Below are 12,404 nucleotides of genomic sequence, written 5' to 3' on the forward strand. Positions count from 1 at the left end.
AACCAGCCCGACCCATGAGCGAATGTCTCACTTTGTGCCTCACCCCACAGTTGAATTTAAACCGCGACCTTTGTGCTGGCAAACAGGATATTCTAACCATTAGGCAACCAGCAGCATGGGCTTTAAAATTAGGACTCATCTCGAAGTTTGTGCCTGCTAATGGCCTGCGCTTTCTCTTGCATTATGGTAATGTGGCATTTCGCTGTGCCTCTCTCGTTCAGCCAGAGGACAGAAACACTTTAGTTTCTATTTTTCTTTGGCTCTTTTTTAAGTGCACACTAAAAGGCTGTGTGAGTGTATGCGTGACAAAAGGCAGCTAAAATATTTCAAGTAAAGTAATATTGCACTGCTGTATGAATGCCGCAAATTCATTGTTTACGCGAATGTATGATGTACGCACAGATTAAAAGGTCACATGGATGGGAAAGTGTTACGTGTGTTTCTGCCTACCAGGCTTTTTTACATGAACGAGATTTTTGTTCATGACCCACTTCTGGTTCAGTCAAGGATATTTTGATATTTTTTTAATTCTCTCACAGCAGTCCAAGAATATTAAACATGCAGACATGCAGCAGGCTTACTCCAATGAAACCGAGAGAGAGAGAGAGAGAGAGAGATTTTTTCTGTGGCGTGGAAAGAGAGAAGGGTGGAGAAGTGAGGTTGCTCTCGGGTCAGAAGAGGGAAGATGAATTGGATTTTGTAAATGTGGCTGGAAGGTTTACAGTAGATGCGTCACCTCCTTTGGGACTCTGTGCAACTGAGAAGATACCCTGGGCTGAAGGTTTCATCCATACGTGGCCTGTTAGCTGCTGTTGTTCCCATCTGGGTGTTGCATCACCCCCAATCTCACCCCACCACTACACCCGTCCCGTGGCCCCGTGGAAAAACAGTGTGTCAGTGTACTAGCTTTTCTCCACGTCATCTTTAAGCCCACATTGTGACAAAATGCAATCTCCTGGGCTACATATCACATTCTCCTGTACAGGCATGCGCTACCTAGGGCTGTCAAGGTGATGAAATTTGGCTGACGTTAATTGCCTAATAAATTGTGACGGTTATGACGATTAATTGGGTGTTTAATTTGACATTTAATTCTCATTTTTTTGTGCTTGTTTATAAAATAATTTTCACACATTGTAGGGATGGGCAATATAAACGATATGCAATATAAACGTTAGAAAACTGGCATACGATAGAGATTTAAAATCTATTGCACTATCGCGATAATGCGTGTTGATGACACAATCTACCCGCGAACTTAAGAGCCATGAGCTGCAGCCAAATAAACATGGATGAAAGCGTCAGTGAAACAGAGGAACTCGTGAAAAAGACCGATGCAACATCTATTTTTTGGATTTAAGCCATAAGTTACATAAGTTAACTGCTGCTCCACGCGCGAAATTGCCATTATGGTAATATACAATAATATATATGCTGTAGAGTGTGTCAGGCAAAAGTTTCAGCTAAGAGAGGTAACAAGACTAATCTGGCCATAACAGTTTACTTTTACTTACTTTTTAGCAGTTTGGCTTTTGTAAGGGTCTATATAACCTGTTCTGAAACGTGTCTATTGAAAGTATTATATCGCAATACATATCGCTATCGCAAGAGGCTGCAATGTATAACGCAATATAGATTTTAGGCCATATCGCCCATCCCTAACACATTGTTGTGATTTTTTAAATAAAATCTTTTACAAGGTTTACCTGGCAGTATATATTAATAAACATAACACATATTTAAAAGTAATCTGATATGATCTCGTTTATAGTCTGTTTCATTGGACGCAAGTGCAGTGACACGACTATGCGTCTGGTCGTTACTTTACTTCCGGTGGTCTGACTAGTTCTTAAACTAAACTGTTAAACAAATACCTCGTCGAAAATAACAAATGTATTGGTTTCCTAGGTAATTTACGTGTTGTTCATTAGTTTGATATATAAATAAACTACTTTAAAAGGACTTATGGCTGATTTCCCGGAAGTTATGGATTTTCCATGAAAGCTGCTTGTTTATGTTGTTACTGCTGAAACCATCCAAATAGGCGCTGCAGCTCCCCCTTGTGTTTTTTAGAGAGATGTGCAATCATTGCGGTGATCTGAAATCATCGCGATAAGGTCAAACAATTGTGATAAAACAAGTATTTAATTATTGTGACAGCCCTAGTGCTACCTACGCGTACAATGTACGCAAGGTTTCAAAAGTCAGGCCGTGTGCGTACATTACGCACACACTCTTTGGATGATAAAAATTGCGGACCCTCACGTACATGTAAATATTTCAGCATACTTCGGCCTTTAGGGCACTTGCATGCTAGAGGTAAACCGATGACAAAGAAAACTGCAAATGTTTGCAAAGTCATCTTTTTCTCTGGTTCTGAAGTCTATTACACCTATCTGTTTACCACTGATTCAAAAAAGGTTGCTTTGTATACCACAACTAGTTAGGTAGCTCTAACTAAATTTTGGTGCACACTGCACAGCCCCTGTGGGTATAGAGAAAATAATCTAAAAGGGAGGTCATTTTGTGTAATAATGGAAATTTAATACGCTTAATCATGTCTTTACATCAGCATTTCAATCTTATTGGGGACTGCTAGTTATAAAAGGTTTTGGGGTTTTTGTACATTTTTGTTCTTGCTCATGAACGTCTGCAAATTGAGTTTGACAGAGAACGTGTTGGAATGTGAAGCGTGCTAAAGCATCTTGCGTTGATACGTGTTGGAATGTGGCAAATTAGTTCAATGAATGTTGCTTTTCTTGTGTGTTTGTTTCTGGCTCTCTTAACTGATCTTTTTGTTTACCCGAAGAGATAACCAGAGTGAGGAAAGACATGTATAACGACTCGATAAACGGCCTTGTGGACAAACACCCGCTGGAGTTACCTGAGGCAGTGGGAGCCATCGTACACCTGCAGGAGAAACTCTTCGTACCAGTCAAAGAATATCCAGACGTGAGTCTTGCACAAACACTTTCACAAATCCTAATAACCTCTTCATAAATAAGTCCAGGAAGGTGAGGTTTTACAGTATTTAATCCCTACTGGTGGTAGCTGGAAATGGCGCCGAATTTTCCTGGAAATCTGAAGTTTGCTTTTGAGGAGTTTGAGAGAGGGATTCCAGCTAACGCACACATACTCAACAATGTCGCCTGACTTTTAGACGCCAGTGTTTGACGTTTGTCTCTTATTCACAGACACAAATGCACGCGCACAGATACCATGTGCCGCATGGGGAACAACTTTACTTCCTAATTCTTCTTCTGGGTGGGTTAGAGGGGAGGGAAGAAGAGAGAAAGGGGGCCAGCAGAGCATGAAATGCATTTTCCCTCAGACAGCCCTGATAAAGACCACACCATCCGTCCCAATGGATCGCCACACAAACGCAAACACGCTTGTACTTTAGGTTCCCTACGATTAGAATTGAGTTAATTATGATGAAGGCTACTGCTCCGCTTATCTTTATTTTGTGCAGAATGGTACGTTTGAAATTTTCACTGAGGCATTTGTGCTGTTAATTGCGTTGTTTAATGCCTGCTTTACAGAATTAAGTTCACCTTTATTTGATATGTGAGGCTGTGAGTTACAATGATTTTACTATGCATTGGTTTGTACCCTATGGTTTGGCTTGTGGTGCAATTATGGTGAAATTATTTCACTGACATGAATATCTTGAAACAAGCACTGACCACAAAGTATCATTAGAATAAATCATTCTATGAGCGAATGATGGACACATCAATATAAAATTAAAGTTGATCGTCATAAATGCACAATGTATAGGCTAGGAATGCATAACGATTAATCACGATTAATCTATAGCAGTATAAATGTTTTTGTTTACATCATATGTTTGTGAACTGTGTATAATAATTATGTATATAAATATGCACACATGGATGTATAATTTCAAGAAAAAATATATATTTATATATTAAGTATTTATATATAATATATATACAAATGTGTATATACACATGTAAACATTTCTTAAATATATACAGGCATGCATGTGTGTGCGTACAATGTAAACAAAAACTTTTCATTATGCATCCCTAGTATAGGGTATATTTAGTTTAACAATGAGCTTTTACAATGATTCAGATTGTGCAGCCAGAGTTATATTATATATTTTTATATATCAGTCCCTCCAGAAAAACGCAATTGTGCGATCGCGCGATATATTGCATAATCAGCCAAAGTCCGCATATTTATGCGGGGCTGCATTTTTTCCAAATACGACGCACTTTCGCCGCATTAATTACATATTTCCGCGCACAAAATATGCGGGGCTTGCATGATTTCATAATCTCCGCATTTTCGTAGCAAAAAGTCACATATATATTAGCAGAAAGTTGAAAAAGGTTGCATTTACTTCCCAAAAGCGCAGCTGTGTCCTTTATTGCCATGGGAACGTTATGAAGTGACGTGATTATGTTACGTGAACATCATTGCAGCTTTTGCAAGTTTCCGCAGTTTTTGCAAGTTCAGCAATTTTCACAAATTCCCGCAATTCCATCGCATAAATTGCATAAATATCCCGCATATTCCATCGCATTTTTTAAGAAAAGGTGCCGCAAAATCGAGGATTTTTGCCCGCAACAATCACAAAAAAACTCCGCGTTTTTCTGGAAGGACTGATATATTAAACATTACCGGGGTTAATTGTAACCGCTACTTTAGATATTTATACAGGGCTGAGCAATCTGCGCTTTTGGTCTTTTTACCTTATTGTCAGAAGATGATCTCCTGTTATTTTGAGAAAAATTTTGATTGTGGTTTGGTTAAAGGACAAGTTCGGTATTTTACACTTAAAGCCCCGTTTTCAGATTGTTTATGATGAAATGGAACGGTTTTGACTGAAATTTGGACATATGATGCTGTACCGAGAATTTTCGGGTGTTTGTTGTATCACCTCCCACCTAGGGATGGGCGATATGGCCTAAAATCCATATTGCGTTATACATTGCAGCCTCTTGCGATAGCGATATGTATTGCGATATAATAATTTCAATAGACTCGTTTCAAAACAGGTTATATAGACCCTTACAAAAGCCAAACTGCTAAAAAAGTAAGTAAAAGTAAACCGTTATGGCCAGATTAGTCTTGTTACCTCTCTAAGCTGGAAATTTTGCCTGACACACTCTACAGCAGGCGTGTCCAGACCTTTTTGTGTGGTGATCTACTTTTAAAATGATAAAGCTGACAAGATCTATCTGCTAAAAAACACAGTTAATTATTTTTATAACACTAAACACTTTAAATGCTTGTGGGGACTATACCGCACATATATATACTGCATGTTTCACAATTACTAGACCATAATGCCAATTTCGCGCATGGAGCAGCAGTTAACTTATGTAACTTATGGCTTAAATCCAAAAAATAGATGTTGCATCGGTCTTTTTCATGAGCTCCTCTGTTTCGCTGATGCTTTCATCCATGTTTATTCGGCTGCAGCTCGTGGCTCTAAAGTTCGCGGGTAGATTGTGTCATCAACATGCATTATCGCGATAGTGCAATAGATTTAAAATCTCTATCGTATGCCAATTTTCTATCGTTTATATTGCATATCGTTTATATTGCCCATCCCTACTCCCACCTCTACAATGGCTACATGGGTGCACTGGAACAATCCTTCTTAAAATGCATTAAACTTTCGTTTACAAAGACGTGAAACTCACCGAGTGGTCAGGGATGTTCACTGATATGCTCACACAAAAATCGCTACAAAAGATGCTTTCCAACAGCTGTTTTGGCATTTGTTTTAAACTTGTGGACCTATTTTTCCAAACGCCTCACATCCGTACATTCTTCCGCTGAGAGCTTGAATAATAGACACTCCAGCCCAGTTGGTGGCAATAATCCGCCTTTGCCAATTGCAAGAATACAAACAAAGTTCCCAGCGCGGAGTAATATCGTACCTCACAGCACATCTAGTACAAGTCAATGGAGTTCGACAAAAACTACGATAAAACCTGTTGGAAAGCATCTTTTGCACCGATTTTTGTGAGAGCATATCAGTGAACCACTCAGTGAGTTTCCGTCTTTGTAAACGAAAGTTTAATGCATTTTAGGAAGGACTGTTTCAGTGTACCTATACATCCATTGTAGAGGTGAGAGGTGATACAACAAACACCCGAAAATTCTCGGTACAGCATCATATGTCTAAATTTCAGTCAAAACCTTTCTATTTTATCATAAACAATCTGAAAACAGGGCTTTAAGTGTAAAATACCGAACTTGTCCTTTAAGATATTGAGCAAAGAGGCATTGGAGTTATTTTTTTCATCTTATGTTTTTGAGGTGGGTGTGTAAGTCACCAAATTCAATCTTATATTATTTTAGCGACTGTCTTGTTAATTAAGCATAACACCATTTTGAAACATATCAGCAACTCCTGGTAACTGATAGTTGGGATTGACATTTTTATACAGTGGGATACACCCACATACTGGTGCATTTATTTTATAAGGTAACGGACTGTAAACGGTCGCTTTTTCCTGTAGTGTCCTGTTGTTCAAGTTTATTTATAGAGGTGTGTGTGTGTGAGAAGTATGTTTATGTGACCCTCTGCCCCAGAATAGCCGTAACAGCTACTCGAAAACATGGCCGACCTGTATAGTATGAAACCCACATCCCCACCACGCCATGGAAAATACTAACCGACTGCAAGTATGAGCATGATGAACACATGCATAAGTGTACACACAATCCCCAGTTGACCCCTAAAGTCTGCATCTTTATCACCAAGTTTTCTGCAAGTCATGTCTCATTATTCATCCCCCTGGTGGTTGACACAAGTCACCATCTCTAAACATGCATGCATATTGCAGGATTAATGTTTTAGACGTGTAAGAAAAGGCTGCATAATTGTAGCTGCTAAAAGTGTGCATTTATAAAAGAGAAACCATTGAAGCATTGCTGCTCTTCCAACATTCACTTTGTTCTCAGGATCTCTTTTGATTGCCTCTTTGAGATAGGAGGGTTTCTCGGTCATCCAATTAGCATGATTTGCTTTTAAGACCTGTTGACATTTTACGTTTTTTTGTCTTTCGGATGAGAGCAGTTTTTTTTAGTTTTGTTTTATGCAAAGTCACTGTATATTTAACAATGTGAGGTTTAAAGCCTGGTCGACTTGCGGTTTAAGTAGTAAGGATTTGTTTTAGATATTTAGCTTTATTTAAGTTTCTAGTGGTACTTTGGGAAGGTGCACTAAAGTCTAATGAAGGACAGAGATGTTTTGTTTCAAGTGTTTAGTTAAAAAAATCCTTCACGGTTGAGGTAAAAAACATATGGGCTCATCAACCAAGGCCAGACTCCTTGTTCCAGACTAAACGTCCGCTTCTGCTTTATGCTTTGAAAATGGCTAAATAAACCAATCTTTTCCCGGTCATGTGTGTGTCTGAGTGCAAGTCTGCAATTGTTTTTCCATATCTTCGGCTGCAAAGTCACTATGCACTCAATGTTTTTTATCTCATCTTTTACTCATCTTTGACCCTCTCCATCTCTCCTAAAACACACGCAGGATATTAGTTTGCCTTGATTTCTGTCTTCGACACAGAATGTCAATTTCATAAAAATAACTTGTCCTGTCAGCGTGACCCTGTTCACATTCCCTTACAAAGTCGTGTTTGTGCTTGTGCATGCATCAGCGGGCAAATGAAATCATCTAATGTTATATTAAAAGTCTGTATTGACCTTTGAACACACTAAAGTTGTTACCCCGTTCGTGTCTAAATACAGTATCGGTCTCCGTCTCCTGAGTTTTGGAAATGGAGTGACTGGTTTAGCACATCTTTTGGACAAAATCTTATTACGTCACCAGTTATTTGAGCTACTTTCTGCTGTGATTTTGTAAGGCTGGGTGATATTGACCAAAATGCATATGTTGGTAATTTTGTTTGTTTGACCCTGGACCACAAAACCTTAAATAGCATGTGTATATTTGTAGCCAAAACTACAGTAAGAATACATTATGTGTGCCAAAATTAAAGATTTTTCTTTTATGCTAAAATCATTAAGGATATTATATACCGATTATGTTACATGAAAATATTTTGTACATTTCTTACCATAAATATATAAAAAAGTGAATGTATGCAGTGCTAAGGACTTTATTTGGACAAGTTATTTTTTTCTATATTTTTTGCCCTCTCAGATTCCAGATTTTCAAATGTATCTCGGCCGAACATTGTCCTATTCTAACAAAAACCATACATCAATGGAAAGCTTATTTATTAATATTTAATATCAATTTCCACATTTAAGCTTATGACTTCTATTTTGGTCCAAGGTCACATATATCATTAAATAGAAATAAATATTTACAAAGCCTCATGTGAAAGATCACAATCAAAAGGGGACATTTCACAAAACTTAAGTTGTAAAATAATTTGTATATGTATGTAAAGTTTTAGATCAAAATACCATATAGATAATTTATTATAGCATGTTAAAATTGCCTCTTTGTACACTGTCAAAAATAAAGGTACGAAGCCGTCACTGGGGCAGTACCCCTTAAAAAAGGTCCTAATATGTACCATTTAGGTACAAATATGTACCTTTAAAGGTACATTTTGGCAGTTCAAAGTACTAATATGCACTTTTTGGGTACAAAGGTGTACCTTTTTGAAAGGGTACTGTCCCAGTGACAACTTTTGTACCTTTATTTCTGAGAGTGTAGGTGTGAGCAAAAACATATAGTTTTTGTGCGTGTCCCCTGAAATGCAAATGAGCTGATCTCTGCACCAAAAGGCAATGCTGTGGTTGGATAGTGCAGGTTAAGAGGCAGTATTATCCCCTTCTGACATCACAAGGGGAGCCATATTTCAATGACTTATTTTTTCACATGCTTGCAGACAATGGTTTACCAAAACTAAGTTACTGGGTTGATCTTTTTCACATTTTCTAGGTTGATGAAGTACTGGGGACACAATTATAGCACTGAAACATGGAAAAAGTCAGATTTTCATGATATGTCCCCTTTAAACAGCATATGATAAAAATAATTCAAGGGTTTCCTCCTAAAAATATCAATATAATACCAAAACTCCATATACCACCCAGCCCTATGTGTCTCTTTGTGTTTAAAAACAAGAAGCATATCTTCAGTTTAATTTCTGTGGCCTTGGGGTTTTGTTTTATTGATTTTATTTAGCTGGTTATGTAATTTAATTCCTGCGCCTTACAAACACCTGTACAAAGTGCATTTGTATGCAGACCCACCTGTCTTAGCATATTTTGTTATTATCAGTAAATGTTAAATTGTGCAAATCCAAAAATCTGATTTTTCCTGATGTGACTGGTCAGGTCGCGTCCATTAGAGCCGCAGACTAAGGTTTTCTTTCAGCGTTGCTCGCTTAATGTCTGCGACGCTTCTGTTCGTCTGCAATCAGCTCGTTGAAGCAACAAGCTATTAATAGAGTCATCCTTGAGCTGAGGGTGGATGGGTCTCCTGTCTAGTGCTGGGAATGTTATTGAAGGTTTTTCATCGTGATTTTCTGCCCTGTCAGACAGCATTACCCTGCATATGAGAGAGCAGGGTGGGCTTGTTGGGGGAAGGAAAGCTGCTTTTTTGTTTTTATTTATGCAAGGGTATATTGAGGATTGCTAACTTAAAGATCAGACCGAAGCCTCCAGTTTTAATTTGCAGGTTATTACTGGGGCTTTTGAAGCCAGAGGACTTTAATTTAGCCTCGCAAATGACTTTCAACCATTTCTGAAAGGCCTACTGATTCATCGGAGTCTCCACCGCCCGCCTGCACACATGGTCCCCTAGTCACCACTTACCATTTTCTCAGGCTTTCTAAAGACACTATTTCATTTCCCTGACGTTTACTTTTAATTGCCATTTGGGCATGCAAATGTTTTCTAGCTCTGGTGTGTGCGTTCTCTCAGATGTGCCGTTTAAAAAATATTATTTTTACGACGCTTGTTCATAACATTTTTAATGTCGGTTGTCCTGCAGAACTCCATGGGAATGTTCCACAGCTTTTTTTCTATAATTGTCGCGAAAGGAACGATGCCATTATCGCAATTTGAATTTTTGTGTTTTAAAACGTAGTAAGCTGCCTACCTAGTAGAGATCAGTGGAAAACTATACATGTATACACCTATATAAAAAAATTACTATACTTTGGCCTTTACAGGTATTCCACACTAGCCAGGGTTGCCTGTAAAGGCAAAGTATAGTCCTTTTTTATTTTTATTTTATAGGTGCGCGTGATGCAATTTTATTAAGAAGTCTGCACGCGTGCTATGTGTTTTTAACCATAAACCATGCAGACGCATTGTATTATACTAAATGTACAAAATACCGTTGTTTTTAGTAATGAAATATGTGCACTTTAAACTGTAACGTTAACACGCCTGTTTTTATGTTGAGAGAGATGTATGCTTTCATAACATTTAATGCCTGTTTGCACAAAAAATCTGTCTAGGTAGTCAGCACACTAGGCTTTAAAACGTAGCCAGTGTTTGTGTGGCTAATAAATTTTAGAAACTGTAATTGGATCCCTCTACAGACAGTTTTGGCAGGTAGACGGGAAGCCAACAGCATCTTCAGGGATGCATGCGAGATGCATGTGTGCGTCTATTGCAGAGGGCTGACTCAGAAAGAGAGAGATTACTCGCTGTTTTCCCTGCCCTGTTTAGCATGCTTGTGTTAATTCAAACACAAATTGCATTTGGCTGTTAGAGAAAGGCCGAGTGACGTAGGTTCATTCTCTCATTTGTCTTGAGTTGGGATCTGCTCTGCGTGCTTTTTGCCCATCCCACTCTCTCGCGCATTTTCTCTAATTTCTCTCATTTGATTCTTCACGATCTGCTGAGACATCACAACCTTCAAAAAACGTCTGAGAACCTCTTCAGCAAGCACTTAATCCATAACCATAAATAAAGGACAACAATAAAACGGCAATCCATCTTCTCTGGTTTACTCTTGAAATACGGTAATGGGAGAGCGCTAATATTGTTTGCTCTTGCGTGATAAATTGCTGGTGCTTTTTCCCATTCGTAAGTCGTTTAGGATAAAAGCGTCTTTTAAATGATTAAACGTAAATGGAACTGTTGTCTTACAGTAACACTAGTCATCTGTTAAACCGCCTGTTTACCACACCGCTTCGGCACTCGTGCGGCTTTTGTTTGTTTATATTTTGTTATGGTGTGTCAGGACTAAATGCTGGGAGCTTACAAAGATTGATTTTGCTCCTGGTGTTTAGAAAGGATTAAACAAGAGGGAAAGAGAGGTAACTAGATGAAAAAAGATGATTTATATTAAGGATAACAGCCTGCTTCTCTCCATCTCTCCCATTCATCCATCCATCTCTTATTCTCTTTAGAGAGAGTAATTACTTTGCTCTCAAAGGACTCGTGTCATAATGTTTCAGATTGGATTTTCTGCCCTCCAAATTATTACACACACACACACATGCATGCACACAAAGTGAGGAGTGTGGCATACGGCTCTAATTTGGTCTTGCTATCTAAGGTTTTATTAAGCAACTTTTATCTTATGTGCTTTTAGATTAGGTCATTTAAAATGTCCATTGGAGTGTGACTGTATTTTTTTTTTAATGCGTGGCTGCGAATGGCGTCAACACTCATTTGCAATTTACCAAAAAGAACCATTGATCGACTTATCCGTTCACGATTCGGACCACATTGGTAGCTTTTCATCGGTTGCTGTTGTTGTGTGCAGCCAGCGAGAACAAATGCAATTGTCTATTTATTTTGTGTTATTTTGTAGCACTCAGGTTTTCTTTTTCATTGCATTCAATTCAGGCTGCAAGCTCACAATTCAGCCAAATCGTTATTTGGTTTGCAGGGCCGCTCTAGATTCAGTAGCAGTAAAGTGGTGTGCGTAATAGCGGGGCAGGAAACCGTGGAAAAGTATTTCGGTACATTGTTCCATCCACATTAAGAAAAGAATGCGACATCTGGTTCTGATATTTTATTTTCATGAAAGGATCTGGTTTTAAACTAGAACCGGTTTTCGATTGCCATCCCTACTGAGATCATCAGCCATCCAGAAAGATTAAACTGGTTCACAGTCACACCACACGCTTGCCTATCACAGGTTAATTAGTAATTAGCAAGGTCACTCAATAGTGTCTCTCCCTCTGTATCTCTCTCTACTCTCTGTTTCTGTATATCTCTCTCTCTTTCTTTGTGTCACTCTCTCCAGTTTAGAGTTTTTAGATTAATTAAATGATATGGAGAGACTTGAGATTCATTTTGTAGTAAATAAATTAATAATGAAAACAGGGCTGTTGTCAGAGAAGACAAAAACTGCTTTTCTTTAATTGCCCTTATGTCTATCCTCCAAGGGATTCATCCAAATGTGATCAATAGAGGGTATGCACGTGATGTCACCTTTGGTGAAAAGGACTGCGGTTACGCCCACT

General features: G+C 38.4%; 1 protein-coding gene across 4 annotated transcripts in view; it reads left to right on the forward strand.

Annotated features, from left to right (window-relative positions):
* The window catches only part of qkia (QKI, KH domain containing, RNA binding a), an 82,813-nt gene that overhangs the window by 27,505 nt on the left and 42,904 nt on the right, over window positions 1-12,404 (forward strand). For all 4 annotated transcript variants that reach the window (XM_055173096.2, XM_055173095.2, XM_055173099.2 and 1 more), the window contains exon 2: window positions 2,810-2,952. In XM_055173096.2, the coding sequence (XP_055029071.1) occupies window positions 2,810-2,952 (143 nt within the window). The remainder of the gene's footprint in view (window positions 1-2,809; window positions 2,953-12,404) is intronic.

This window comes from Misgurnus anguillicaudatus, chromosome 7 (genome assembly GCF_027580225.2).
Source record: "Misgurnus anguillicaudatus chromosome 7, ASM2758022v2, whole genome shotgun sequence".
Taxonomy (NCBI): domain Eukaryota; kingdom Metazoa; phylum Chordata; class Actinopteri; order Cypriniformes; family Cobitidae; genus Misgurnus; species Misgurnus anguillicaudatus.